This window comes from Natrix helvetica (genome assembly GCF_964273705.1).
Source record: "Natrix helvetica genome assembly, chromosome: 2".
NCBI classification, from domain to species: Eukaryota; Metazoa; Chordata; class Lepidosauria; order Squamata; family Natricidae; genus Natrix; species Natrix helvetica.
Window position 1 is genome coordinate 253,128,941 of NC_138552.1, and position 27,204 is coordinate 253,156,144.

Below are 27,204 nucleotides of genomic sequence, written 5' to 3' on the forward strand. Positions count from 1 at the left end.
CACTTCACCATGAGGTTTTTCAAAGACCTCTCTCTGACTACTCCAATTTTCAATTGAACTGCATGGACCGATTCGCGACCGATTCGCTCTCACAGGGAAGGACTCCTCCGGGTGCCGTCCACTAAGCAATGCCAACGGGCGGCACCTAGGAGTAGAGCCTTCTCTGTGATGGGCCCAACCCTCTGGAATGACAACCCCCCCCCCATATCAGAACCACCACCGACTTTCCCTCCTTTCGACGAAAACTGAAGACTCACCTGTTCCGTTTAGCCGGCCTGGACCATTCATAACCTTATTATACCTCCTGGCAGATATATTTTAAATGGGTAATTTTAATTGGGTATTTTTTAGGATTGTTGAAATACTGTTTTTATCTACTTTACTTTGTACAGTGTCGTATTGCCTCCTCTTCTATGTTTTCTATGTTTTTTATGTTTGTATGTTTGTATTCCATTTTATCTGTTTTATTTGACTGTACACCGCCCCGAGTCCCTTTGGGGAGAGGGGGCGGTATAAAAATCGAAATAAAGGTAAAGGTAAGGTAAATATATGAAGGAGAGTTTCTGGAACACTAAAGATTAATCCAGGGGTGTCCAAACTTGGGAACTTTAAGACTTGTGGACTTCAACTCCCAGAATTTCCCAGGCTGGGGAATTCTGGGAGTTGAAGTCCACAAGTCTTAAAGTTCCCAAGTTTGGACACCCCTGGATTAAGCTAACCTCCCGTTTTCATCGGGAGAGAAGACTTTAAGAAGCCGCAAGATGTACCCGGAAGTTATAAACTAGGCACACTTCTTATTTTTTTCCCCTCTTCTGCGCTGCCGACTCCAGCGTTGCTTATACAGGTAGCCATTGGCATCTTTCCGTTCCCACGCCGACCAACTTTTTCGGTTGGGCTCTCGGGTAGGAAAACCGGTTGGCTTTAGACCGGAAGTGCTTGGAACGGTGCGGGGTTTGCGCCTTTCTCTATGGCGGAATGAAATTCCCTTCGTTTCTTCTCTAGACGTTACCTACGGCTGCCTTTCCATGGCGGCGGCGGTGCTTCAGAGCCTTGACGAGCCCGTTCCCCAGGACCTGCCACCGGCCACGGGGTTACTGGTGGCTCCGGCTAAGGCAGCGTGGGCAACGGCCTGCCCGAGCGGCTTTCTAGTGTTGGCTGTACGGCCGGCAGGGACGAAGTTGCAGCCGATACTCTTGTGTGCGGCGCTGCTGGAGGCAGAAGCCCCGGCAGCACCGGAACTCTGGCTGAGCCGGGCCTTCCTGAGGCGGCTGGGACTTGTGGCGGGCAGGACCGTGAGGATTTGGCCTGTGCGGAGGCCGCCGCTGCTCGGCTGGGTGTTGCTGGGCTCATCTGCGGCAGGAACCGCAGGGCGGGCTCCTCGATCGTCGGCCGGCTCGAGCTCCAGCATCCTCGTACGGCGCGGGGAGATCCTGCCCGGCTCGGGACTGCGCGTATTGGAGAGTCGACCGGCTCTTCAGGGACTGCTAGGCTTTGGCACTCGCTTGGCTGTGGCGGAATGGCGAAGCGGCGTCGAGGGCCGGGACCAGAGGGACCTGCAGACGCCTTTGGTTTCCGCATGGGCGCGCCGCGGGGAGCGGCTGGTCGAGGCGCAGCGGGGCCACCCTGCGCTGTGGGGAGGAGACCTCGCGGCAGATCAGTCTCTCTGGGTGACCCCTGGCTGCTTGCACAGCCTGGGCCTCTTCCAAGGAGAATGGGTGGTACTGCGGAGGCGCGAGGGAGACTTGCCGGGGTGCACGGCCCCCTGTTTGGCCTCTGTGCAGGTTCTCAGGCCCCAGTGGTATTTCCCGTATGGAGAGAACGATGACGGGCACCCCCAAGCCACAAGCGCGGACGCCTTTCTGAACGAGGGTGCACTGATTCCTGCCAGTCTGGCTTTCAATCTCTCCTGCGATCCTTTGGAAGGGAACCTCCTGACCATCCAGGTGGGCGTTGCTGTGCAATAGAGTTGCGAATACCTGTTAGTAGGGTGGAGTTGGAGATTTGAACATTACTCAGAACAAGTTAGGTAATTGATCTATCTAGTATTATGTGGTTAACTATGGGCTTAGAATAGCATAAATGTCACTGGATTTAGATCAGTAGATCCCACTTGAGCTCCTTTTGAAACCTTTTTTGAGTTCCTCCAAAATTTGGAAACTGCCTAACATGACAGCTTTTTCTCAAATTCCAAAACATGGATAGATGTGTTTGTAATCCAGGATTTCCCAACTGTTGAGGAATACAGTATCTGCCTTGGGATGGCCAAGACTGAGCCCAGGCCAGACTCAAGGAACTTTTTAGTTTCATTGTTAGAATCAATCTACCTTTCCTAAAGTTTCATTGTATTGTTTTCATAGTCCGATTGTGTTCATTTTGGTATTTGGATTTTTAGGGAAGATGCGTACTTTTAAAGGAGGTGTGATGGCAAAAGGTTTAGGAACTCCTGCTCTAAGTCATTTTCTTAGATTCTTTCTGGCAACCCACTTCCCAGTATACAAATCATCAGTAAAGCTGCTTTAAAAGACAAATACAAAAGCCCATGTAGCATTTAACAAGTGTTTTGGAAAGTATCAATCAGGCATTGTGTGGACAGATTCTTCTGAGGAAGCTAGAGTTCATGCCAGAAAGATAATGGAATGGCTGCAGGAGAAAGGGCACTAGTCTCAGATAGTAAATAGGAGGTTGGCAGATGATGGCTTCCTGCTGCTTTATTTACAAGCTGAACAGATTTATAAAGCTTTGGGGAAAAATGACCCTATTATTTGTAAGTAACAAATTATTGTCATAAATATTCCAAAGCAAATCTATATTTTGATGATCAGGGGTTATCTTTAAGTTGAATTGGTAAGAAGTCTGGATTTTCCTCCTACATTGAATACATATGAATAGTGAGATAGCAGAGATCTATTGAACAATGAACTGTGGGATAAAGGGAGGCGAGGACATAAGAATCTCGGTTATTATTGCAGAAAATTCTGTTCTGCTGAATGACCATAGCTTTGGATATGATATAGGTAGTCCTCGACTTACAACAGTTAATTTAGTGACTGAAATTACAACAGCACTGAAAAAAGTGACTTATGACTGTTTTTCACACTTACGATCATTGCAGTGTCCCTATATGATCAAAATTCAGATGCTTGGCAACTGATTCATATTTTATGACGATTGCAGTGGATCATGTGATCATCTTTTGGGACCTCAAGCAAAATCAACGGGGAAACCAGATTCACTTAATTGTGTTATTAACTTAACAACTGCAGTGATTCAATTAACAACGGTGGCAAGAAAGGTCATAAAATGGGGCAAAATACACTTAACAATTGTCCTGCTTATCAAAAGAAATTTTGGGCTCAATTATCATAAGTCGAGGACTACATGTATTTTGCTTGCAGCAGGACGAATTTTATTTCTGGTGATATTTTGAAAGCTGAAGAATTAAAAGCATATTTTATAGACTAGAATTAATTCCATTAGGTGTTATCATAGGTTTTTAGAATAATTAACTTAGAAATGAAGAGATGAAAAGGGCCATTTAGGATGTTAAGTTCCAAGCACTTTATTTTGCAAAGAGGGAGTCATAAATTGCCAGGGCTTAGAAAAATGAAATACAGTAGACAGTTACAATCATTATAAAGATTAAATGTGAAAAGAATTTATATTTTGCAGGTTGCTATAAAGTTATACTATTAATTTAATCTCCTAGCTCTTAAGCACATATATAGCATCATTAGAATATGGCTAATTGTCCTTTATAGAGATATGGGGAAGCTGCTGGCCTGCAAGAGATAAAAGGAAGTCGATCTTTGTTATCTGTGCCACCCATTGCCAAGGAACTACACATAGAAATTGTGACTTCACCAACATACAACACCAGAGGAATCTATGATCAAATTCTTTATCAGCACTTTCAAACTCCCAGGTTAGCCTATTAGTAAAGATAACAAGTTGACTTTTGATCCATTTTATGAGATAATCTTGTTTATTTATTTTTTTACTTAATAAGCATACTGAACAGGGTATGGCCTTATATACATGTACATGTCAGTTAATTTTTTTCAGAGTTATCTAAGACAACTATTTGGTTTTTGTTCTGTTTTGTGTGACTGCAGGTGCATGTTCTAAATTATCTCATAGAAATTACTCAATTCTTTTCCTTTTCTGCAGCCAATAATGCTAATTTCAAAGCATGTTTAATGTTCTTTCCAGAAAACTATATTATAAATTGGATGTAAACTGCTATTTGCTTTTTTTTCTCTATTTTTCCTTTGTACATTGTTAACAAATTGATATTATTAAGTGATTTAAAGGCAGCAATATTTCATTCTGCAGAAAAAAATTCCCTTATTGATTATGCTTTTCTATAGCAAATCTTAATCTAATAAAGAAAAATAATTCCACATTTGAGAAGCATGTATTCACTGATGTTATTATAATATATATTGTTTCTTCAACATAGTATTTCAATCATTTCCTTTAGTCCATTGCTGTATCATATATATCTTATCACTATATCTATCTATCTTCATTCATTCATTCATTCATTTATTCATTCATTCATTTATTCATTCATTCATTCATCATTCATATTCCTTGGGTATTTACCTGAAAAGAAGAGTTACGTGATCATATAGCTTTTAAATGAAGGGATTGTCTTAGATTCACTGGGAATAATATATAATATAATTTGATATAATTCTTCATTATAGATATTTTTTGTAGGCTTGTACAAGAGAATGATATTCTTTGTCTCCCAACTGTTGGACATCCTGAATTCTTAGAAGAAAATGCCACAAAGTTTATCAGGTATGTTATTGTCAAAAGCTAAACGGGCTATCTACTCTTAATATCTATACCAGCGATGGCGAACCTTTTTTGGCTCGTGTGCCATAAGTGGAGGGAGCGCAGGGGGGTCGTGTGCGGGCGTGCCGCACCCATAATGCAATGCGCGGGCCCCAGTGCGCATGCACACATTACAGGCACTCCCCCTCCCATTTTTCCATGCTTTTTTCGCCCTCCCCAGGCTCCAGAAGCTTTATAGGAGCCTGGGGAGGGCGAAAACAGCCTCCCCCGGACACCCTCAGGAGGCATCAGCAAAGCATCCGGAGAGTCCCTGAAGCCTTCAGAGCGCTCCGAAGGCTTCAGGGACCGTCCAGAGGCTTCCCTGACGCCCTCGGAGCGCTCAAAACGACCCTCCGAGCAAACCGGAAGTCACTTCCGGTTTGCTCGGAGGGTCGTTTTAAGCGTTCCGAAGGCTTCAGTGTCCGTCCGGAGGCTTTCCTGACGTCTTCGGAGCGCTCAAAACGACCCTCCGAGCAAACCGGAAGTCACTTCCGGTTTGCTCAGTGTCGTTTTAAGCGTTCCGAAGGCTTCAGGGACCGTCCGGAGGCTTTCCTAACACCTTCGGAGCGCTCAAAACGACCCTCCGAGCAAACCGGAAGTCATTTCCAGTTTGCTCGGAGGATCATTTTGAGCGCTCCGAAGGCTTCAGGGACTGTCCGGAGGCTTCCCTGACGCCTCCGGAGGGCTTCCCGGGGGGGACGGGGGAGGCTGTTTTCGCCCTCCCCAGGCTCCTATAAAGCCTCTGGAGTCTGGGGAGGGCGAAAAATGGCTTTAAAAAAGGGTGAACTCAGCTGGCCAGCGCACGCATGCTCGCTGGCCAGCTGACAGGACAGCACCTCGTGTGCCCTGACAAATGGCTCCGCGTGCCACAGGTTCGCCATCACTGATCTATACTATTAGTTTGGATTTCTTGGAAATCGTGTTTTGGAAGAACTGACTTAGAATGTTGAAACTTGTTCTGGACTTTGGTATGCTACAGTGATTTTAGAAATTATAAGCTACAAAATGATAATGGCAAATATAAGTGAAATGTGATAACAATTGCAAAGCTGTTAAAAACTTGCACTGTCACAAATTTTAATTCCAGTTATACTTGTTGCTGATTTTGTAATCAACAAGAGGGATAACTGGAATAATTAAATGTTTTAATGTAAAATGTCAAATATGTGGTCCCAAATTATAACTCATTTGTTCTTTCCTTAGATGGCCAGAGCTGTGCTTCAGGGTGAAAAGAATATTACCAGCAGAGAAAATACAGCAAAGTATAGGGTATTTAGCCGATACTCAGAATACTTCTTTATTCCTGGTAAGTTAGTAAGAATACATAAAATAAAGAGCTTTTGGATGTCTTGTTTGTAAGTGTTTGTGGTGCTCGTAGCTTAATTTTAACATTTATTTGAAAACTGCTCAGTCCTTACAGTGGAGTCTGAATTTTGCTCAGTATGGAAACAAGACTGGGCAGTATTAGATAAAAAACTCGCTTCAGCTCTTCCTCTCCACAACTGTTTTAGAATTGCCACTACTGACATGCAGCTTCTTGTATACTTTCTTATATACCTACAAGAAATATGAACTTAGACAAAAATGTCCCTTTTTTTGGAGCATAAAATGATAGTAGATATAAAAACATGAGAAAAATATAATGCTTATCATTAAGGTTTCTTTTTACTTCCAAAGTTTCATACACACACTTTTTAGCTTCTTACAAAACTATAGACCATTTCTTTTTCCCTTTTGTTAAAATGTGGTAGGGCTGTTAGCATCAAAGGTATTCACAGAAATAGTTTCTCTGCTTTTATGAATCTGTTGAGAAAACAGGTGTTATTGTCTTACCTTGTAGGTAGGTTCTACAAACAGCGCTATTCCATCTTTTCCATCTCATAATGGCTGTAATTTTTGGAGCAGTTTGTCTCCTGCTGGACTTTGCAGTACAGTGAAACAGCTCTGTGACATCCTTGGCCCTCATTTACACAATAGGTAAGTCATCTGTGGATTTGAGTTCTACCATATAGTAGTGTACCCCCCCCCCCCTTGTACTGCCTCATTGTGGTAGTGGAAGGGAATGAAGAATGCTAGGAATGTATGCCAGTATATAATCTCCGCAGGATCAGTCAAGATATGATGGTCATCCAAGGTGCCCAGCTAAAGCAAGCTACTAATTGGATAGCAGCCATTTGCTGGAGATGGATGATCATTTTACTGACAATAACAAAGACATTATTGACAACAGCAAAGACCTAGATTGTTGGGGGCAATATGCTGACTTTGTAAACATCTTAAAGAGAGCTGTAAAGCATTGTGAAGTGATACATAAGTCTAAGTGCTATTGCTAAGTTCTATTTCATACTGTGTTTCTTTTGTAACCCTTAAGGCATCCTTTGGGACCATTTCAAGATTTTAGTTTTGGGACAAACTCCAACATATGGATAGGCACTTAACTGTTACTTATCTGCAAATTACACAAACCAACAAATGTTAGAGGTGGTATAGCACCAAAGGGCAGTTAATCAATCCAATAACATCAGTGAAGGGTATGAGAAGGATTACATTTTAGCTCTATGTTTATTTAGCATTTATATCAACTCTTCCAAATATTTGAGAGACTGTCATCTACCTGCTTTCAAAGTAGTGGATAAATATCTCCTATTTTACTTTATGTAGATGATGCAACTATCTTTTATTTAACAATAGAGTATGTCAGCTACTTCAAAAACCGTGGGATGTTTTTTCAACTTTCTAGTGTACATCAAGTATGACACTTGTGTAAATCAGCCATTTGAAGATTATTTTGGAATCAGTGTGGGTATTTTATAAATTGCTTGTTTTTAAAACAGAGTTTGAACCTTATGGCCTGGGAAACCTAGGAGAACATCTATTTATGCCAATTCATTAATTGCTGCGTTGCTAACACAGTTTTCAAACAATCAAAACAATGTTTATATGCATGGAAGTCACCAAAAATCAAATTGATCATATTACTGTGGTGGAGGTAGAAGAGCTTACAGGTGGCCCTTGGGCTACAACTATTCTTCAGCAAGCATTCAAATTTGTGACAGTGCTGAATAAGGGAGACTTATTACTATTCCTTGGATTTCTAGCCATTGCAACTTTCCCGCAGTCATCTGATTGTGATCTGGACACTTGAATCGCAATTATGGCATTGCAGCAACCTAGAGTTACATGATCACAATTTCCAATATTCCCTGCTGGCTCACCACAATTAAAGTCAGTGGAGAAGCTAACGGAAAGTCAGAAGTCATGGTCACATGAAGTCCTTGCTTAACAACCTGCACAGTCTTCATTTATAATAATGACAATCAGGACTGCTGTAACTGCTGTCACTAAGTGACTCAGTCACATATCATGCTAAGAATTATCCATTGCAGATTGGAGTCTTACGTGGAAGGGAGATGCCAGGTGTTCAAGTTGGTTTTAGAAGAAGCCAAGGACCTTATTGCTGATGCAGCCTGGATAACTCAGAAAACCAAAAGATACAAAGAACAGTCAACATATGCTTTGTTGAGCTTTGTGTCAATTATATAAAACTGTAAATACACTGTAGAGCAACCATGAGAACCCTAGAAAAAATATTCAGGTGCTGGGATATGTCTACCTGCAACAATCACAACTGTCTAGGCAGTGGTTTTCCCTGTATAGAAGTGAAAGTTGGACTTTGAAGAAGCAGGCTAGAAAGAGTAGTGATGCTTTTGAATTTTGGTATTAGAGAATATTATTGAGAAGAATAATTAGTGTTCTTTATATAATTTGAGCATGGTCATTTGTGCCTTTGGACTGATTTGTATGATGATGATGGATTCTCTGTAATCTTTTCTGGAGAATTCCATAATGCTCAGAAAGGTGAACAGAGAGGAAGATAACAACTAGGTGCAAAAATTAGACTAGTGATAGATGTATTGTTGGAAGACTTGCTGGACCAGTTTTCTCCTGGAGAAGAGTTGATAGTGGCTTGATGGCACATGATCAGCCAATAAAGATAGTAATAGGTTTGTGATTATAGTTTTTTGTTGTTTCCTGTTGTGATATTTGAAGAGTCTGAAAACTTAATTTTACTCTCTATGAAGCATAAGATTCTTTGACTGACATTTATGCAAAATACTTATGTGTGCCATTTTTAAAATCATAACCCTAAATGGAGTGTTTAGTATATAAGAAATGCTGTGAAAATATGAAAAACCTCAGCTATTGCTTGCTTGTATGTAACAGTGAGAAAAGAGCAGGTGTATTCCAGATTTTTTCCTTTAAGATGAATGAAATTTTCATTAACTCTTAGAGCTCCTCCATTTGTATGTTCTTGCAGTCTCCCTCTTCCTTTTTGAATTAAAATTATGCCATGTTTTTTTTTAAAAAAAAACATTTTCTGTGTTTCAGAGAAACCCTGCTAAATGGATCTGGAAGTATTCTTCTTTCAGGACCCAGTGGTGTGGGAAAAATTACAGCTGTTAGAGCTGCCTGTAGCCGTCTCAATCTTCATTTCTTCAAGGTAGTTTTAGAATGTTAAATTCATTCAGAATAAGGTGCTGAAAGAACATTTTTGTGCTTTCAAAAAGAAATGTGATTTTTAGTCCATGAAACCATGAATGGTTTCTCTATAGTGTCTCTCTGAGCTGAACACTTTCTTCAGCTTGGTCTTGCTGGGTATCTTTCAAATACTACAAGGACTATAGTTTTTAATAACTCTCACCATTGACCATTCTGACTGAGACTCCTAGAAGTTATAATTGGGCAACATCTAGTGGACCAAACATTTCTAATCTCTGCTCTAACAAAACCTTTCAGCTAAGTGCCAATTACACTTGTCTTTTGCCTCTTGCTAAATGGGCTTTTTTTCTGGAAGGAAAATGGTAGAGGTGATGAAAACAGCTGAAAAAAGAATGGGACATTTTTAATGCCCATTAATTTTATAAACGATATACTTTATTATTTTTAATTGGTGGAATTATCTTATTTTCTATATGTTTTTGCACTGATTGAAACTGATCCACTATTACAGTTTTTTCTTTATTTTTACATGGCTTTATCTGACCATGCTAGGTGAATTGTGTTGCTTTGTGTGGTGATACAAGTGGCTCTACAGAAGTAAAACTACATAATGCCTTCTCAGAGGCTGAGCTTTATAGTCCTTGTGTCCTGCTGATGAAAGATGTAGAGGTGCTGGGAAGAGATCGCGATGGATTTGGGGAAGACTCCAGGGTCATTCTTGCATTAAGGCACCTTCTTTTGGAAAGAGAGATAAATACTAGGTATGTACTATTTCATCTCTGGAAAATTCCCATCATTATGGTTCTACCATGAATTGAACCATATCTCAATGGGTCAAGGTTGATTCAGCCTTCCAGCCTTCCGAGGTCAGTAAAATGAGGACCCAGATTGTTGGAGGGCAATATGCTGACTCTCTAAACTGCTTAGAGAGGGCTCTAAAGCACTATGAAGTAGTATGTAAGTCTGAATGCTATACAGAGTATTGCTGAAAACTGAGATTTTTACTATAGAGCAGCCCTTTAATTTAGATAATAGCTTTACTTTTTAATATTCTAATCTTTTAAAAATAATTGTAATAATGTGATAAAATAAGAATAAATATTCTTATTTTAATGCCAAATATAAGTGGCATTACTATAATTTATTTTTGTAAATAGTGAATAGGAATGAACACAAATCCACTATATGGAAGATATATGATTGTTTTCATATTTCAGAAATCCTAGCAGAAAACTCTGTGTATTCTGGGCAATTGGAATTACAATACAATACAATAGTAGAGTTGGAAGGGACCTTGGAGGTCTTCTAGTCCAACCCCCTGCCTAGGCAGAAAACCCTATACCGTTTCAGACAAATAGCTATCCAACATCTTCTTAAAGACTTCCAGTGTTGGGGCATTCACAACTTCTGGAGGCAAGCTGTTCCACTGATTAATTGTTCTCACTGTCAGGAAATTTCTCCTCAGTTCTAAGTTGCTTCTCTCCTTGATTAGTTTCCACCCATTGCTTCTTGTTCTACCCTCAGGTGCTTTGGAGAATAGTTTGACTCCCTCTTCTTTGTGGCAACCTCTGAGATATTGGAATAATGCTATCATGTCTCCCCTAGTCCTTCTTTCTCTTAAGTTAAACATACCCAGTTCCTGCAACCGTTCTTCATATGTTTTAGTCTCCAGTTGCCACCCTTTTTCTCTGTCTTCTAATAAACCCTAAAACATGCTAAACAGAATCTATTACAAACTCAATTTTATATTCAACCAAGCATATACAAAGACTGAAAGATTAACCTTCTTTCAGTAAATTGGAAAATGATTCCAAACTGATTCAAGGGCTCCTTGATCAACCTAAGGCCAAATTGAATCCAAATCTCTCTACTGTATCTTTGTCTGGATTTTTTTCCAATGAGATAAAATTGAATAACTTCAGAATCAGTAGTCCATTTTGGAAAAATAGCAAATTTCAAGCAAGCAAATAGTGGTGTTTTGGGCCTAGTACCTTTAAAAATATTTTTTAAAAATTCTTGATAATTTCCTTTACTGGAAATTGATTGGAATTTAAGAACAAAACAGATTTTTAATGTGAATTGTTTATATGAAAATGATACATTCCACTGTAACTTCCCTATGTAAGAAACCAGTAAAATGTCAGAAGTAATTCTGAGCTAGAGATATAACAAAATAACAAATAATAATAATAATAATAATAATAATAATAATAATAATAATAATAATAATAATAATAATAGGATAGATGCCAAATGCAGACTCTGCAAAGAAGTTGATGAAACTGTTGACCACATACTCAGCTGCTGTAAAAAAATCGCGCAGACTGACTATAAAATGCGGCACAATTCAGTGGCACAAATGATCCACTGGAATTTGTGCAAAAATTATAATATTAAAACAGCAACAAACTGGTGGGAACATAAGCCTGAAAAAGTCATCGAGAGTCAGATGGTCAAGATCTTGTGGGATTTTCGCATACAAACAGATAAAATACTGGCGCATAATACACCAGACATCACACTGGTTGAGAAAAATAAGGTTACAATCATAGACATCGCAATACCAGGTGATAGCAGGGTCACCGAGAAGGAATATGAAAAAATCGCGAAATACCAGGACTTAAAAGTCGAAATCCAACGATTATGGCACAAACCAGCAGTGGTAATTCCAGTGGTAATCGGCACACTGGGTGCTATTCCAAAAGCACTGGAATTACATTTAAAACAGTTAAAAATTGACAAAATCACCATCAGTCAAATGCAAAAGGCTGCACTGCTTGGATCTGCACGTATATTAAGAAAATACGTTACGACGTCCTAGGCCCCTGGGTGGGGCCCGACTAGTAATCAATGCCAAATCCGGCGAATCAACTGGCCGCTGTGATACAATCGTATAATAATAATAATAATAATAATAATAATAATAATAATAATAATAATAATAATAATAATAATAATAATAGGACAGTGTTGGATTGAATTGATCATATATTTACATGATTTCTATTTTTTCTTCTCTATCTTGAAATTGTTCTTATAAAGAAGATTGGAGAGAAATGTATATATTCTTATAAAATACATTCTAAATATTTTTTGAATTCTGCATTCCTAATCTGATTCCTGTTTTCTCATCTGAATCTAAGCTGATTTGATTTGAATTTGATTTGGATTAAAATAGTGGTCTTTTATAACTACAGAAAAATTCTAAATATTTTTTGAATTCTGCATTCCTAATCTGATTCCTTCTCTGTGATGGGCCCGATCCTCTGGAATGACCTCCCCCCCGACATTAGAATAACGACCGATCTCCGCTCCTTCCATAACAAACTAAAGACCCACCTGTTTAATTTAGCCGGCCTGGCCTAACTGTAGCTTTTGTGTCCCTCTAGCCTGTATTTTAAATTTTAAATGTTTAGGGATAGATTTTATAGGTTGTTTTAATTTTTAACTATAATGTACAGCCTATCATATAATTTGTTTTAATGGGTATTTATAATTATTTAAGTTTGTATATTGTTTTATTGTGGTCTGTACACCGCCCCGAGTCCCTTTGGGGAGAGGGGGCGGTCTATAAATTAAATTAAATAAATGATTCCTGTTTTCTCATCTGAATCTAAGCTGATTTGATTTGAATTTGATTTGGATTAAAATAGTGGTCTTTTATAACTACAGAAAAGATGTCGCAAATCATGTAAATTATGGTATAAAGTATAGTAGTATTTCTTTCTTATGGTATTTCTTTCCTAGCTTCTATATTGCAACTATGAAATGTTTACGGCACATCTGTATGTTTCTTAATAGTTATCCTGTGCTGGTAGTAGGCACAACAAGTAAACTTGCAGATGTCCCTTCAGATGTGCAAACAGCATTCCTTCATGAGGTGAAAATTGAAGCACCAACTGAAGAGCAGAGGAAAGCCATTCTTAGCATGCTAACACAAAATTTTTCACTGGGCAAAGAAGTAAGCCTGACCAAGCTAGCCCAGCAGAGTGCGGTGAGTGATTGTTAATGCAGTAGCTAAAAGAGACAATGAATAAGAGGGATCTAGATTTGAGAACTCAAAATGCCATAGGATGGTTTGGTTATTGTAACACATTAGGACTATCTTTTTCATGTAGAATTTGCCTGCCCAAACAATTTAGCAGGGAAGGATGACTCTGAGCATCCACCCAGAAAGATTGTGGTTAGGACCCCAAAGAATGACATTCTTGGTTATATTACCCTCTCTGGAACAGATTGCCCCTTAAAGTCTGATGGGTCTTTATTCTGACACCTTTGTATAAAATGGTGAAATTAGTCTTCACAGCAGTGTTCGGATAACAAAATGAGTCCATTGGTAGCAACAATTTTAAATTGTGTTATTATAACCATCAGACATTATAATATATTTAGTATCATATTAACAATTATAATGTTCCATAGTTCAAACTGTGCTTCTATCTATTTTATATATTTTCTACTTATTTTATTGTATTTAAATTCATAGAATTATAAGAGGTGATTTGCAAATAATTGTGCGTGTGTGTGTGTGTACATACACACACACACACATACACACACGCATGTCTTGTTGTATTCAGGTCTTTTCCCGTGTAAGATTGAGATTGTCTTGGCAACGTTTCAGCGAGGTCTCACTCACCATCTTCAGGCTGTGTTTTGGGCTTAAAGTGTGATCGGAGCTGCCATCCCTCTACAAACCTTGGGGGGGGGGAGTGCTGGCCCCGTTTCAGCAAGTGGATTGATTGGATGTGTGGCTGTATCATGGTTGGTTGATTGGTGCTGATTGGTGCTGGCTGAGGGTGCATTGTTGTTTCGTGTTGTAACGGCCTGGGTGGTGGGTGGGGCCCGTTTGTTGACTAGGGCTGGTTTCCAGATGTCTGGTAGGCAGGAGGTATCATCACATTTATTCATGTTGTAGGGGTGTTTCTCTATTTTGATGGCTTCCATAATTATTCATAAATATACCTCTTTCAGAATTCTTTGTCTGTTTGTCATGGGATTTGCTGCACCAATATTTTAATCCATGTTTTCAGGGCTTTGTTCTAGGAGATTTCTGTGCTTTACTTTCCCACAGCAGCCGTGCTGCCTGTACAAGGATGCAGAATTCAAGGTACTAGAATAAAAAAATTTCTGGTTTCTGAGCATTTAAATAGTAACTATAAATGTAAATATGTCTTTTTTGACACATTAGCATGTGACATTTATACTAAGTCTGGATGGAATGGAGTATCAGTTTTCAAACTATTTGTAGCTGTAGGGAAGAATTTGACTTCCTAAACAGTCAAGTTTTATTATTAACATTTTACTGAGAAGACTTAAATAACATTATACTGAATGCATATTTGGGGGTAAAAGCATGCTACCTTTCAAAGCATGTAAATACACTTCTACATTCTTTTTTTTTCAAACAATTTTTATTGGTTTTTACAAAAAATAATCAGGGAAAGGGATGGTGGATAAGGTACAAATTTTGACAGTTACGTTATGCAGGAAATGGCCCTCCCCCCCATTCTCATAACTTTCATTTATTAATACATTAAATTGTTACTACTTAATAATATTTTGTCAGCATATTTTAACCTTTTATCTTCAAATCATTTCAATCATTTTATATCAGACAGATTTTCTAGTTCATTTTTGTGATCTAAGTTTTCTCGATGTTGCCTCTTCTCCCTCCTCCAGCAAGGCTCCAGCACCTCCCGTGTCCTGTATATCCCGTGTAGTGTCATCAGATTTATCCAGGAGGACTTTGTTTTTTTCCATGAAGGCCTCAGCCTCCATAGTTGTGTTAATTCTAACTCTAGTGTCCTCCCAGAATATTAACATACCTTCTGGCAGAAGCCACCAAAACCACACCCCTTTCTGGTATAATTTCTTCGCTAGAACACTTCTACATTCTTCTTGTTGTCAATCCCTATTTGCAGCCATAATTCCTAGATCTATTACTGCAGTAACAGTAATGGTTACTACAGTTTGGGAAGAACTCCTTCTGTTATATGTCTGCTCTTGTACAACTGAGCGTTTAAAAGAGGCACTCCCAAAATATGTAAATGGCAGTGAAATATCCCTTCTCAAATTTTTATTGCTTCAACATTTGTCTCATTAATATACTGTATGTGCATTTTGCCTAGCCATTTCGCTGGCAGTGTGATAGATTCAGGAAATGCAGATGGAGCCTCAGACAGCTGGGAAAGTGTTTAGAGAAGCTGCACTGAGCCTTCTGGGGACATGGCTGTGTGGTTGCTTTGAAGAGAGTGCTTAACTCACACCGATTTTCTTCTTTGAAAATTACACCTTTTGCTTTGTAAAATCCATAGTCTTATGCTTGTTTAGCATCTTGTAATGAACATGATATCAAACTTATTGGATGTCAGTGGAGTATCATTCCAATTCAATTCTAGAGTTTTAAACTGCTGGATTAGTCCAATCATTTTTGGACAGCATGTTTATTGAGATTCTCAATCATCCAGGCCATGGTTGAACCAAAGCTGTATTTTCTTGGGTTTTTTCTTTGAAAACATTTTCAAAGAAAAAAAACACCCAAGAAAGTCCAGCTGCCTTTTGGAAAACCTCCTTTGAGACGTCTGTCTTGGGCAACATGAGGACTGCTGACACTTTCTCTGCTTTCTTCAGCAGCTTCCCAGGGGGACCAAATGAAGAGGAAGAATATGATTTTTATGCTGCTGGTTTCCCTCTTCTAGCAGAAGATTTCAGTATTGCACTAGATAAACTTCATGACGCTCATTCACAGGCAGTAGGAGCCCCAAAGGTATGACTCTTAATAAGAACAGGGCAAGGTATGACCCCCTAATAAATATAAGAAACACGCCAAAGCTTATATTCCGTCCTGTTTTGATGAATAGTTGTAATAAACGGAGTATGGTATTTCTCAAAATAAAGAGAAACTGGAGGGCTTTTGCGCTCTTGGTAACATATTCATAAAACTTTAGAGTTATAGTTGCAAAGAGCCAAAAAAAAAGCAATTTAATCAATACAATAGCCAATAATACATTTTAAAAATCAAATGAAGAATACAAGTACAGGAAAAATAGGCAATTTGCTATAAAGTATAGGAAAATAATAAATTAATCTCTATCTATAAATTTTCCAGCACTTTTTATTAAAATTTGCTTTACTTTTTGATTTTAAGAGAATTGCTGGCAACAATAAGGAATAGGCTATAAAAGTCACAATATGAGAAGTTTTAAGTGAAAACTACTCTTTGGAGACCTTGAGGCATCTTTCAGAGGCAGAGATAGGGTAATGTGCAGTAGTTGTGGTTCTGTAGAAATAAAAATAGTGTCTTGTGATCTTTGAAGGCATCAGAATGTTTGATTTTGGGTTGGTATATAATAGCGTTGGCAAGTTTTAAGACTTTTGTCTCCTGCAGATTCCCTCTGTCTTCTGGCAAGATATTGGTGGCCTTCAGAATGTGAAAAAAGAAATCCTGGACACTATTCAGCTTCCATTGGAACACCCAGAGTTATTGTCTTTAGGCCTTCACCGCTCTGGCCTTCTGCTCTATGGTCCTCCTGGAACAGGGAAGACATTGCTAGCTAAAGCAGTAGCAACAGAATGTACTATGACTTTCCTCAGGTGGGTTTTGTGATACAAGTGGTCAGGACAGTTCGGAAGTTGCACTAATGGAATAACTAATCTTGTACTTTTTTTCATTTCAGTGTAAAGGGCCCTGAACTTATTAGCATGTATGTTGGGCAGAGTGAAGAAAATGTCCGTGAAGGTACGTGTGAAGCCATAGTGTTTACATAGAAGGCTAATTCTGTGGGGAAGCTTCCTTTATAGCCAGGCTAACTTAGAAAATAATTCTTGCAAATCACTCTAAATCACTCCAACCTGAAACAATGTCCATATCTTTGTGGCTGTTGCATTATGCATGTATGTATTCTTCCACATTTTGGAACTATAGCAGTCTTTCCCAGCAGTTTGATACATGTAGAATAGATCACATTCTGTACTCCGGCAAGTCAGCAAATAGGGTAAATAGTTTTTTCAGATGGGGAAATCGGTTTCAAGACTATTCAAGAAGACTCAATACACATTTTATTTTATAGAAAACAATGTTTAGCTAGTGTACCTTTTTATGCAGATCACTAGTAACTGTAATAGAAATGGGAATAAGATGAGAATGTATCTTGGACCTGGGAAAGTGCATTTCCAGGATCCCAATATATTGCATTGCATAATTGAAGGAACCGAAAACAACTTCAAGTTGGCAGGCAGCTACTATGGAAGATAAGCATCCCCTCAAGTAACCAGATCCTATGCTCCCTAGAGCTTTATAGGTGAAATCAGTATTTTAAAATGCACCTGGAAAGAAATTGGTAAACAGTGCAGCTCACAAAGTAGTGGTGTTACATTTTCACTTTAGTACCCCTTCAGAAACCAGATTCAGTTTAGGGACAGAGTATTAAGAGAAAGACTTGCTTCTGTAAATCCCAACAGCAAGGTGGCAGAAAAAGCAATTAACTGTAGGTAAGACTTAGCTGAGCAATGCAAATTTCCAAGTCAAACAGTTCAAAGTCAAGCCAAAGATTTCCAGATCAAGGGTATCATGGTTAGCAACAAGCCAGGGTGGGAAAGAACTAGATTCCAAGTGTCACAATTGGCAAGCCAGATGCTGGAGTTGCTTCTAGCAAAAGATCTTAGTTTGTTTGCAGCTTAAATACTCTCTCTGCTGAGTATGAACTGCTGTGGTCAAACCTTGTTGGTAAGTTCAGAGTATTGCTGCTTGCTCATTAGACACACACTTCGGCAAGGTGCAGCGATTGTAGGAGGAATAGCTGGCGGGAGTATGGAACATGTGAGTGCCTGTAGCAGCTTGCATTGCAACTGAGTCAGGCACAAGGACATGGCATGCATGGGCATACTGTAATGGTATATATCATGGGTGAAATCCAGCAGGTTCTGACAGGTTCTGGAGAACCGGTAGCGGAAATTTTGAGTAGTTCAGGGAACTGACTAATGCCACCTCTTGCTGGCCCCAGAGTGGGGTGGGAATTGAGATTTTGCAGTATCCTTCCCCTGCCATGCCCACCAAGCCACACCCACAGAACCGGTAATAAAAAAAATTGAATTTCACCACTGGTATATATGGGAATGATCTTGAGGAGCGAGGGGAAGCAGTGTTGCCCAGGGAATGGTCCAGAAAGAAGTGGAGCAGCCCACAATTGCTTAACGGTCAGAGAAAGAAATTTAGGAAGAAACACACACACTCCATTGGTCAACTTGTAAAAAATGAAGAGGAGATTTGTAGTTTCAGACTTTCACGATTGATGCCAGTCCTTCAGATAAACCAGACAGAAAATATGACCAAATAAACTAGTTGTACTTTATTGTAAGGTTTCATTAACAGAATCCTGCAGGTCTAAGAATACAGATCTCCTGCAGGATCTTTTTATAGCCTTACCAATTAGGATGGATCCTTCTCTGACCATTAAGCAACTGCAGGTTCTCTCCCTTGTCTGACCATTCTTTAAGCAGCATCTCTTCCCCTGTTCCTTCAAGGTCATTTCCACATACTATTACACACATACCGAGGCATGCCCATCAAACTTGCGCTATTGCATTCCAGACTAGTTGAAACTTCTAGATGCCCTTCAAGGGCAGCTTTATGTAGGTTGTGTGATTAGGTATGAGGTGATTAGGATTTCAGTGTGCTTGAGAAACCTCCCAATTTAGGAAAGGGCACAATTGATACACCAGATAGATCTTCATGATGGTAGCTGCTACCTACTCTTCAAGTAGAAGTTGGGAGGCCAGGAAGATTCTATGATTGTACACCAAGATTGAAGGGGGAAGTACTACCACATTCAAGGTCAGAATATTCTGAGATTTGAGTGGCCCAAACACTCGCAGCCACTGGGTCTTCATAGAATTTAGTCAAAGACAGTTCCTCCCTATCTAAATCTGCAGTCTCCAGGCACCAGGACAGAATCTCAACAGCCTCATTTGTCAAGCCTAGGATTGAAAGATACAATTAGTTATTTTAGTGTACTGATAATTGCAAATTAGCAGATTACATCACCCAGTGGTTTCATGTAAAAAGAGAGAGAATATGAAACCCTGTGGCACCCGATCCAGAATGGGCCTGGGAAGTGAACTCAGCCAACAATGATTGGAACAGAGTCCAGAGAAAGGAAAAGAGTGCTACCAATCCCCAACCCATAAAGCTGGCTTAGAAGGATACTGTGGTTAATGATATTAAAAGCTGCTGAGAGGTCAAGGAGCACAAGTATGGATGTACCACCTCCATTCCATCTCTGCTACAAGTTATCAACAAGTACAATCAATAATCCTCACAGTGACTCAACAGATGTTCCAAGGGGCCTTGCATACCCAATAGGGACTCTAAACAGAACTGGTGGATGGCCATCAATGGATGCAATAAGGTGGAGAAATATTAATGTATCTTCATATGAGTATGGCTCTTACCAAGGTCTACTCTGATTCAGTTTGAGTCTTCCTCCAATGATGCTGTAGGCATCTTTTTTAGCATCTCATGTCCTGGAGCCCCTGAGTAAAACAAGGCATATCCCAGGATTGGCACATAGGAATAGGCCACATAGGTACAATATGTTCCAAGGCCCCAAACACCTGCCAATTCCATGCAACAAATAGGACCTTGGCTGAACCCTCCCATCAGATCTTTGGGGAACACTCCAAGCTCTCTCTGGAACACTTTTGGATCCATCAGTCATCTGAGGAGGGCCAATTGAAGAGCCTGTCTCCACGTCTGTTTAAAGAAGACACGTTGCTCTATTTTTTCAGACATTCTGTGGCCAAGTCTGATCTTCCCATGCTTACAATCACAGCATGTGTCCTAATGTGCATCTCTCTCTGGGTGGCAGTCTAGTTTATCTTTTATAATTAATATATTTGTGGCTGGCTTTAATGTGAATATGCAACCTGAGTACTATCTTTCTCTTTCCTCAGTGTTTGCTAGAGCAAGGGCAGCTGCTCCTTGCATTATCTTTTTTGATGAGCTTGATTCATTGGCCCCCAGTCGTGGACGAAGTGGCGATTCACAGGGTGTGATGGACAGGTGAGTACTGCTTGTTAATAACGAAGTCTTAGCTTTCTGTTTTGACTTGCTCAGTGCTGATTTTACAAGCGGCCTCCCTAACTCGCTTTGTGAAAACATTAAAACATTCACACATACACAAAACATTTCGCTATCTACACTTAATATAGTGTTTTGGGCAGGCGTAAAAAGTGGTCCTTGCCTCCCCCTGCCCTCCTTTAATTGTACATGCTAAAAGTGCAGAAGTATCTATTTCATTATGCACATATCTACCAAATGTTGGCCTCCAATGAGGTTGCAATTAATACATATATGGTAGCCTGTTTAATAAAGCAAATAGCAGATTTAGCAGCAAATAATAAGTATCACAAAACTTGTAAATATTTAAGCTTCGCTGAAACAAGTTTGGCTCTTCAGAAACCAGTTTTAATAGCTAGACATCTGCATTCTGAACCAATTTCCTTTCTCCAATAAGTATTGGTTGGTGCATACATTATACACGCATGCAAGGTAATACCTAACAATAATTATTAAGCTGGACATTTGTAAAAATGCTGTAATGCACGTTCACATCTCACTCTTTTTGGGTATCTAATGTATCGAAATACTGATCTCCAGGATTTCTGAATTCACCTTCAAACATTAACAAAATTATTTCAAGTTAATTCTTGGCTGCTATTTGAAAGAGAATGAGGACATTGCAGATAAGGGACCACTTGTGTAGGATGATTATTAGGATAATGTCCTGTGAACAGGCCAGAAGCAGCCTGGAGTCCCAAAACTATATCCAGCGAATGAATACACTTTCTATGTCCTTAGTTCCTCCTCCAATCACAGAGATACAGAGTTTGTAGAATCACTTTATTTTACATATAGTCCCTCAATGACCATCTGAAGTTATGATAGTGTTGAACTAGTGGTGGGTTTCAAATTTTTTTAGAACCTATTCCGTAGGTGTGGCCTATTTTATGGGCGTGGCTTAGCGGTCACGTGACCGGGTGGGAGTGACCAACTTGTAAATGTGGTGAAACTCATTTAACAATGCTCTTGCTTAGCAACCAAAATTTTGGGTTCATTGTGATCATAAGTTCTTTTTCTTTCTTTCTTTTTCTTTCTTCCTTCCTTCTTCCTTTCTTTCTTGTGTCTCTCTCTCTCCCTCTTTCTTTCCTTCCTTCCTTCCTTTCTTTCCTTCCTTCCTTTCTTGTGTCTCTCTCTCCCTCTTTCTTTCTTTCCTTCCTTCCTTTCTCTTCCTTTCTTCCTTCTTCTTTCTTTCTTGTGTCTCTCTCCCCCACTTACTTTCTTTCTTCATTCCTTCTTGTGCCTCTCTCCCTCTTTCTTTCTTTCCTTCCTTTCTCTTCCTCTTTCTTTCTTTCTTCCTTCCTTCTTTCTTTCTTGTCTCTCTCCCCCACTTATTTCCTCCCTCCCTCCCTTCCTTCCCTCCATCCTTCTTGTGTCTCTCTCTCCAACGTTCTTTCTTTCCCTTTCCTTCTTTCTTTCTCTTTCTTTCTATCTTTGTCTCTCTTTTTCTCTCTCTCTCCCTTCCTTCCTTTCTCTCTTACTCTTTCTTTCTCACTCTCCCCCCCCCTCACACACACATACCTTCCAGTTGGCGAAAATTTCTGTTTTGCCAGCTGGGAGGCTGGCAAAGAAGCCTCGTTTTCCCTGCCGCCCGTGGCACTTCACTTGCTGCAACTCAGACAATGGGGAGGTGGGAGTAGCTCTGTCCGGGCTTGAGGAACGGATGTTCCTTCTGCTCAGCTTACGCACTTGAAAAGACCCTGCGGTTCCACATCCACAGCTGATCCCTTCTTGGCCAAAAGGGCGCCTTTTCAGTCCCAGCTGGGCGTCTGGAAGAGAGTGGCCGAAGTGGCTTCTCTCTCCTCCTCCTGCCAGCCGAAGGAAAAGCCCCGGGGAGACGGGCTCTGCGCAGCTGCGGCAGCCCGGCAGAGCAGCGCGCGGAGCCCGTCTCCCCGGGGCTTTTCCTTCGGCTGGCAGGAGGAGGAGAGAGAAGCCGCTTCAGCCAACTTGTGTAAGATAAGACAGGCAGGCGGGTGGGCGCGTGACCGCGCCTTCTACGTTTTCTCCAGCAGAGTCACGCGCCCACCCGCCTGCCTGTCTTATCTTACACAAGTTGGCCGAAGCGGTTTCTCTCTCCTCCTCCTGCCAGCTGAAGGAAAAGCCCCGGGGAGTCGGGCTCCGCGCGCTGCTCTGCCAGGCTGCCGCAGCCGATCCTCCGCTGACCCCTAAAGAAGAAGCGGTGGTGGATCCTCTTCTTTAGGGGTTAGCGGAGGATCGGCTGCGGCAGCCCGGCAGAGCAGCGCGCGGAGCCCGTCTCCCCGGGGCTTTTCCTTCGGTTGGGAGGACGAGGAGGAGAGAGAAGCCGCTTCGGCCAACTTGTGTAAGATAAGACAGGCAGGCGGGTGGGCGCGTGACTCTGCCGGAGAAAACGTAGAAGGCCCGAAATCAGCTCTGCCTGAAGGCAAAAAGCTTGGACCTCCTCCCGCGCACCCGTCAGCCAAAACCTCCCAGGAGGCTTCGGCTGGTGGGCAAGCAGGGGTGGTGGTGGCTCCGAGCCTTCTCGCCTTCAGACAGAGCTGATTCTGCACCTTCTACGTTGTCCTGGGCAGATTCATGCGCCCACCAGCTTGCCTGTCTTGTCTTACACAAGTTGGCCAGCTGAAGCCTCCCCCCTTTCCTGAGCAGCTGGCAGCTGCAAGAGGCGCGAAGGGGAGGCAGGTGGGCTTTGCAATCCAAAGGCTGGCATTTCGTCTCTGCAGCGTAAACCAGCTTGGGCGCGACTGGAGAAGTTTCCTCAGTAGAGCTCCTGAAAGGGACATAGGCTGCCACCGCTCCACTGAAGACATTTCTGAGAAGAGAAACTTTTCCGGTCGCGCCCGAGCTGGTGGAGCGCAGGCAAGCGCCGTGCCATGACAGGGGCGGGGCAGGAAACTTACTTCCGGGTTCATTGACCAACCGGATCGCGCAATCCGGTGCGATCCGGCAGAAACCCACCACTGTTGAACAAATGGTAGTTAAGACCCTTGACATTATGCCTGTTGTAGCACCCCCATAGTCACATCATGAAAATTTGGACATTTGGCAACTGACGTACATTTATGACCACACCATGTACTTCAATTCCCCCTACCTACATATCTCTCCCCCCCTCCCCAATTCTGTCCTCTTGGCATTCTACCACTACTGCCTACCCCTTCCACACCCCACCATCCCCCAGCTGACCTTCATTGTCTTCTTCCTCACACTTCTGGCCCAGGATCTGAGCTCTGGCTGGGGGCCTTGCCATATATGTCCCATGGTCATACCCTTGTGTTGTACCTTGATCTAACAGTGGGACAAAGATGGTGAAGGTCAGTTGGGCTTGTCTACAGAAGGGAGCTTGCTGAACCTTGCTAGAGAGGAGCTATGGTGTGGAGCTGGCAGTTCGTGCAAGGCAGAAGCATGAGGTCCTCCCCTAACAACTGCAACTAATACTACCGAAACTGCTGTCACTAACTGCTGCTATCATATGTTTCAGCTAACTGCTTTACTTAGCAACAGAAAATCACTGTCCCAATTAGTCATTATGTGAGGATTATTTGTACCATTGTATTTTAGTAATCTTGTGTTTTGCTGTATCCTGGTAAACTACCTTGATATATATTAAATAGGTAGTATACAAATGCTTTGTATCTATAAATATATCTTGCCTGTATGAATTGCTTTTGAGGAATGGTATTTTATGTGTTCATAGTATACATCTATTACTACTACTTATATTTTGAACCTGGCTGGGTACATGCCTCCAAAAGATATTTGTATATCTGCTGTTTTAAGTGAGTTACCCAGTTCAGTGAATCCACAAAAATTGATGGCAGCATGTTAAAATGTTTCCCTTGGTAGAGTTGTATCTCAGTTACTAGCAGAACTGGATGGGCTTCACTCTTCTCAAGATGTATTTGTTATTGGAGCTACAAACAGACCTGATCTGCTGGATTCAGCTTTACTAAGGCCAGGCAGGTAAAGATTCACATCGCAATTTTCTCCGTCTGCTATTATAACCATGAATCTTTTAAGAGTATTTTGGGTAAAACTAGATAAACATAGGAAACAAATTACTTTTCATTATATTTAATTTTGGTGTCTTTTGTTATGAAAAAACCTAAGGTTGGGATAACATTCCTACCTTTTTAGATCTGTAAACACAGCATCTTAGTTGCCCCCAAAAGCTAAAAACTCAGATGCTTCCTTTAGAGAAATTTTACTAATTATTTTGTGGTATGTGTTAATAACATAAATAAACTGCTATAGTGGGTGTTTTTTCTAGGGAATCCTGTGTTCTGTTGGTAGAAGCTTGGTTATATATAAATGTTTACAATAATTAAATATTAATACAATATATAAATACACTTGATGATGCAGGTGGTTGGTTTATATTAGGAATCGGTAAAGATTCATTTGCAATGCTGGAAGAGTAATGAAAATGGAGAATCTTCTTGTATTATGGTAATTCTGTTTCATGTTCAATAGACACAAAGATTTTATAGAACTGAAGCACATAAAGTTGTACAATTTGTACTGACATATTGAATAAAAACCAGTAAATCAATGTAAGGACAAATTGTTAAGTGATGTATGATCTGAGTTCATTATATGAAAGATGGTTGCCTTATTTTAATTGCAAAAAAAATTTTTTGTATCCCTGGCAGATTTGATAAATTGGTTTATGTGGGGATAAATGAAGACCGAGATTCTCAGCTACAAGTACTGAGTGCCATCACCAGAAAGTAAGTGCCTGTTTTTGGTTATTATAATGCATAACAGTACCAATTACAATTCTTAAGAAAAATGTATATCTTTATTAATTATTGTAACTGAACTATATATTCATCTGTTAAAAGATAAATCTGCCAAGAGGACAACACTAATCTCAATATATTTTTATATCAGTATACATATAACCGATGTGCATGGGTTAAATTATGCTCTTAAAACTTGTTCTTGAGGATTGTGAATAAATGATACTTATGAACATTATATGATGCCTGCTCTGGCTTGAGTTTTAACTCAATGCATATTATTTTAAGTTAACTACAACATTTAAAAAATATCATACATACGAAGCCATGCTTTTACAAAACATTTCTGCCCTATTTCCAAGATTATATTCTGATTCCATTTCTTTTTTCTATGACACTGAAACCCTTGGCAATATCCTTTTGGGATAGGTTTAAACTGGACCCGGCTGTGAATCTCCTTAGTGTCCTAGAGAGATGCCCTGCACAGTTAACAGGAGCAGACTTGTATGCACTCTGCTCAGATGCCATGATGTTTGCTATCAGAAGAAAAGTGGAATGGATAGAAGAAGGTAAGGAACAAAGCTAGATGGCTCAAATATTAATTCACTCAACTTAAAACGTGTATGTACGTAAATAATAGACGCAGGTTAAAAGGTGAGCAAGTATTTTACAAAACTCTGGCTTGCATTCGTATAGAGATCCAGATGTCTCCAATCCTATTAGCCTTTAACATAGCACTAAAGACCTGATTATTCCCATGGAGTGTAGGTTGGGAGGTTCATTAAACTCTGCTGGCTTATGTTTTATTATTAATTGGAATGTGGAGTTTTTTGCAATCTCAAGCATTTATCATTTGGATAATTGTTCTAGTTGCTGGTTATAATGCTGCCCAAAGTTGTGGCTGTGAGATGGGCAGCCACATAAATCAAATAGTTTTTTTTTTTCAAGTAGAGAAAACCTCCATTGTTCAATAGTAAACCAGAAAATTGGATTGTGATTTATCTCCAAATTAATGCTTGAGAGAAGCTGGAAAACCATTTCTAAAAATTAGGAGAAAGTGTAATTGGTTCTCTATGGAGGCTGGCAAGTAGAAGCAGGCAACACACTTTTAATTTTTAAAGCTTTGAAGAACAAATGTACTAAATCACATCCATTATTTCTGAGTTGTAGCATATTTATTAGTTCTTTCATTACTGTATGTTGTTTTTCTATTACTACTACTTTAATGCTGCAGTTTAAAGCTTTTACTGATCTTTTAAAGGTTACTGGTTTTTTTAGGGAAATATTGATTTACCTGTGAATTGATATCCTGAATAAGTCATATGATAGAAAGCAACACCTGTAAACTGACTTGAGCAACGGAACAATGGTTTGACCAGCATTGTTTTTTTTTATAAATAAATATTTTATCTTGCCTAGCCAAGAGCAACATACACTATGTGATATGTCCAAAAGAATTTGAATTTGAATCCGAACCATTTTACTTTTATTCCAGGTCTGGATACGGAAAGCTCAGAATTCACCCTTACCATGGATGATTTTATACAAGCTGCAACAAGGTTACAGCCTTCTGTTTCTGAAATGGAGCTACTTAGATATAAATTGATCCAGCAGAAACTTGCTGCTTGATTTGAAACAAACATGGCCAAGAAAGAAATATCCATATAACCCCAGAAGTACAGAATAAAAGCTGCGGTGAGAACATTGTTCTTGTTAAAAGAAATAGCGATGACTCAGTCACAATTTGGTGGATTCAGATGAATTAGAAAAAATAGTTCAAGGCATGAACCTGAGACTGATGTTCAGATGCGCAGGATGTGTTGCAAATTAATCTTCATTCATACTCGGGACCATTGCATCAATAAAGTGATCAACATCAGATGGGAACTTTTAGGCTCTCTGTAACCTGAGCCTTTGAATTATGAGGGAAATTACTTGTAAGTATTTAAAGGTATTTAAATAAAGGCTGTTTTGCTTTATCTGGAAAACAAAAATGCTATCTAATTCACAAAGCGAGAATCTATC

At 40.1% G+C, this 27,204-nt stretch overlaps 1 protein-coding gene across 2 annotated transcripts; it reads left to right on the forward strand.

The window, feature by feature from the left end:
- Nucleotides 1-791: 791 nt before the first annotated feature.
- PEX6 (peroxisomal biogenesis factor 6) lies at nt 792-27,173 on the forward strand. 2 transcript variants are annotated; one of them, XM_081943376.1, is made up of 17 exons: nt 792-1,943; nt 3,759-3,922; nt 4,723-4,806; nt 6,046-6,148; nt 6,683-6,819; nt 9,232-9,343; nt 9,895-10,103; nt 13,144-13,336; nt 14,376-14,452; nt 15,976-16,111; nt 16,733-16,938; nt 17,022-17,083; nt 20,296-20,404; nt 24,284-24,400; nt 25,090-25,167; nt 25,609-25,748; nt 26,675-27,173. In XM_081943376.1, exons 1-17 carry the CDS (start codon nt 1,026-1,028, stop codon nt 26,806-26,808), a joined length of 2,979 nt encoding a protein of 992 aa, XP_081799502.1. In that variant the 5' UTR covers nt 792-1,025; the 3' UTR covers nt 26,809-27,173. The 2 variants fall into 2 exon arrangements, with proteins under 2 accessions (XP_081799502.1, XP_081799503.1); XM_081943377.1 differs by having other exon boundaries at nt 15,979-16,111.
- The last annotated feature ends 31 nt before the right edge of the window (nt 27,174-27,204 follow it).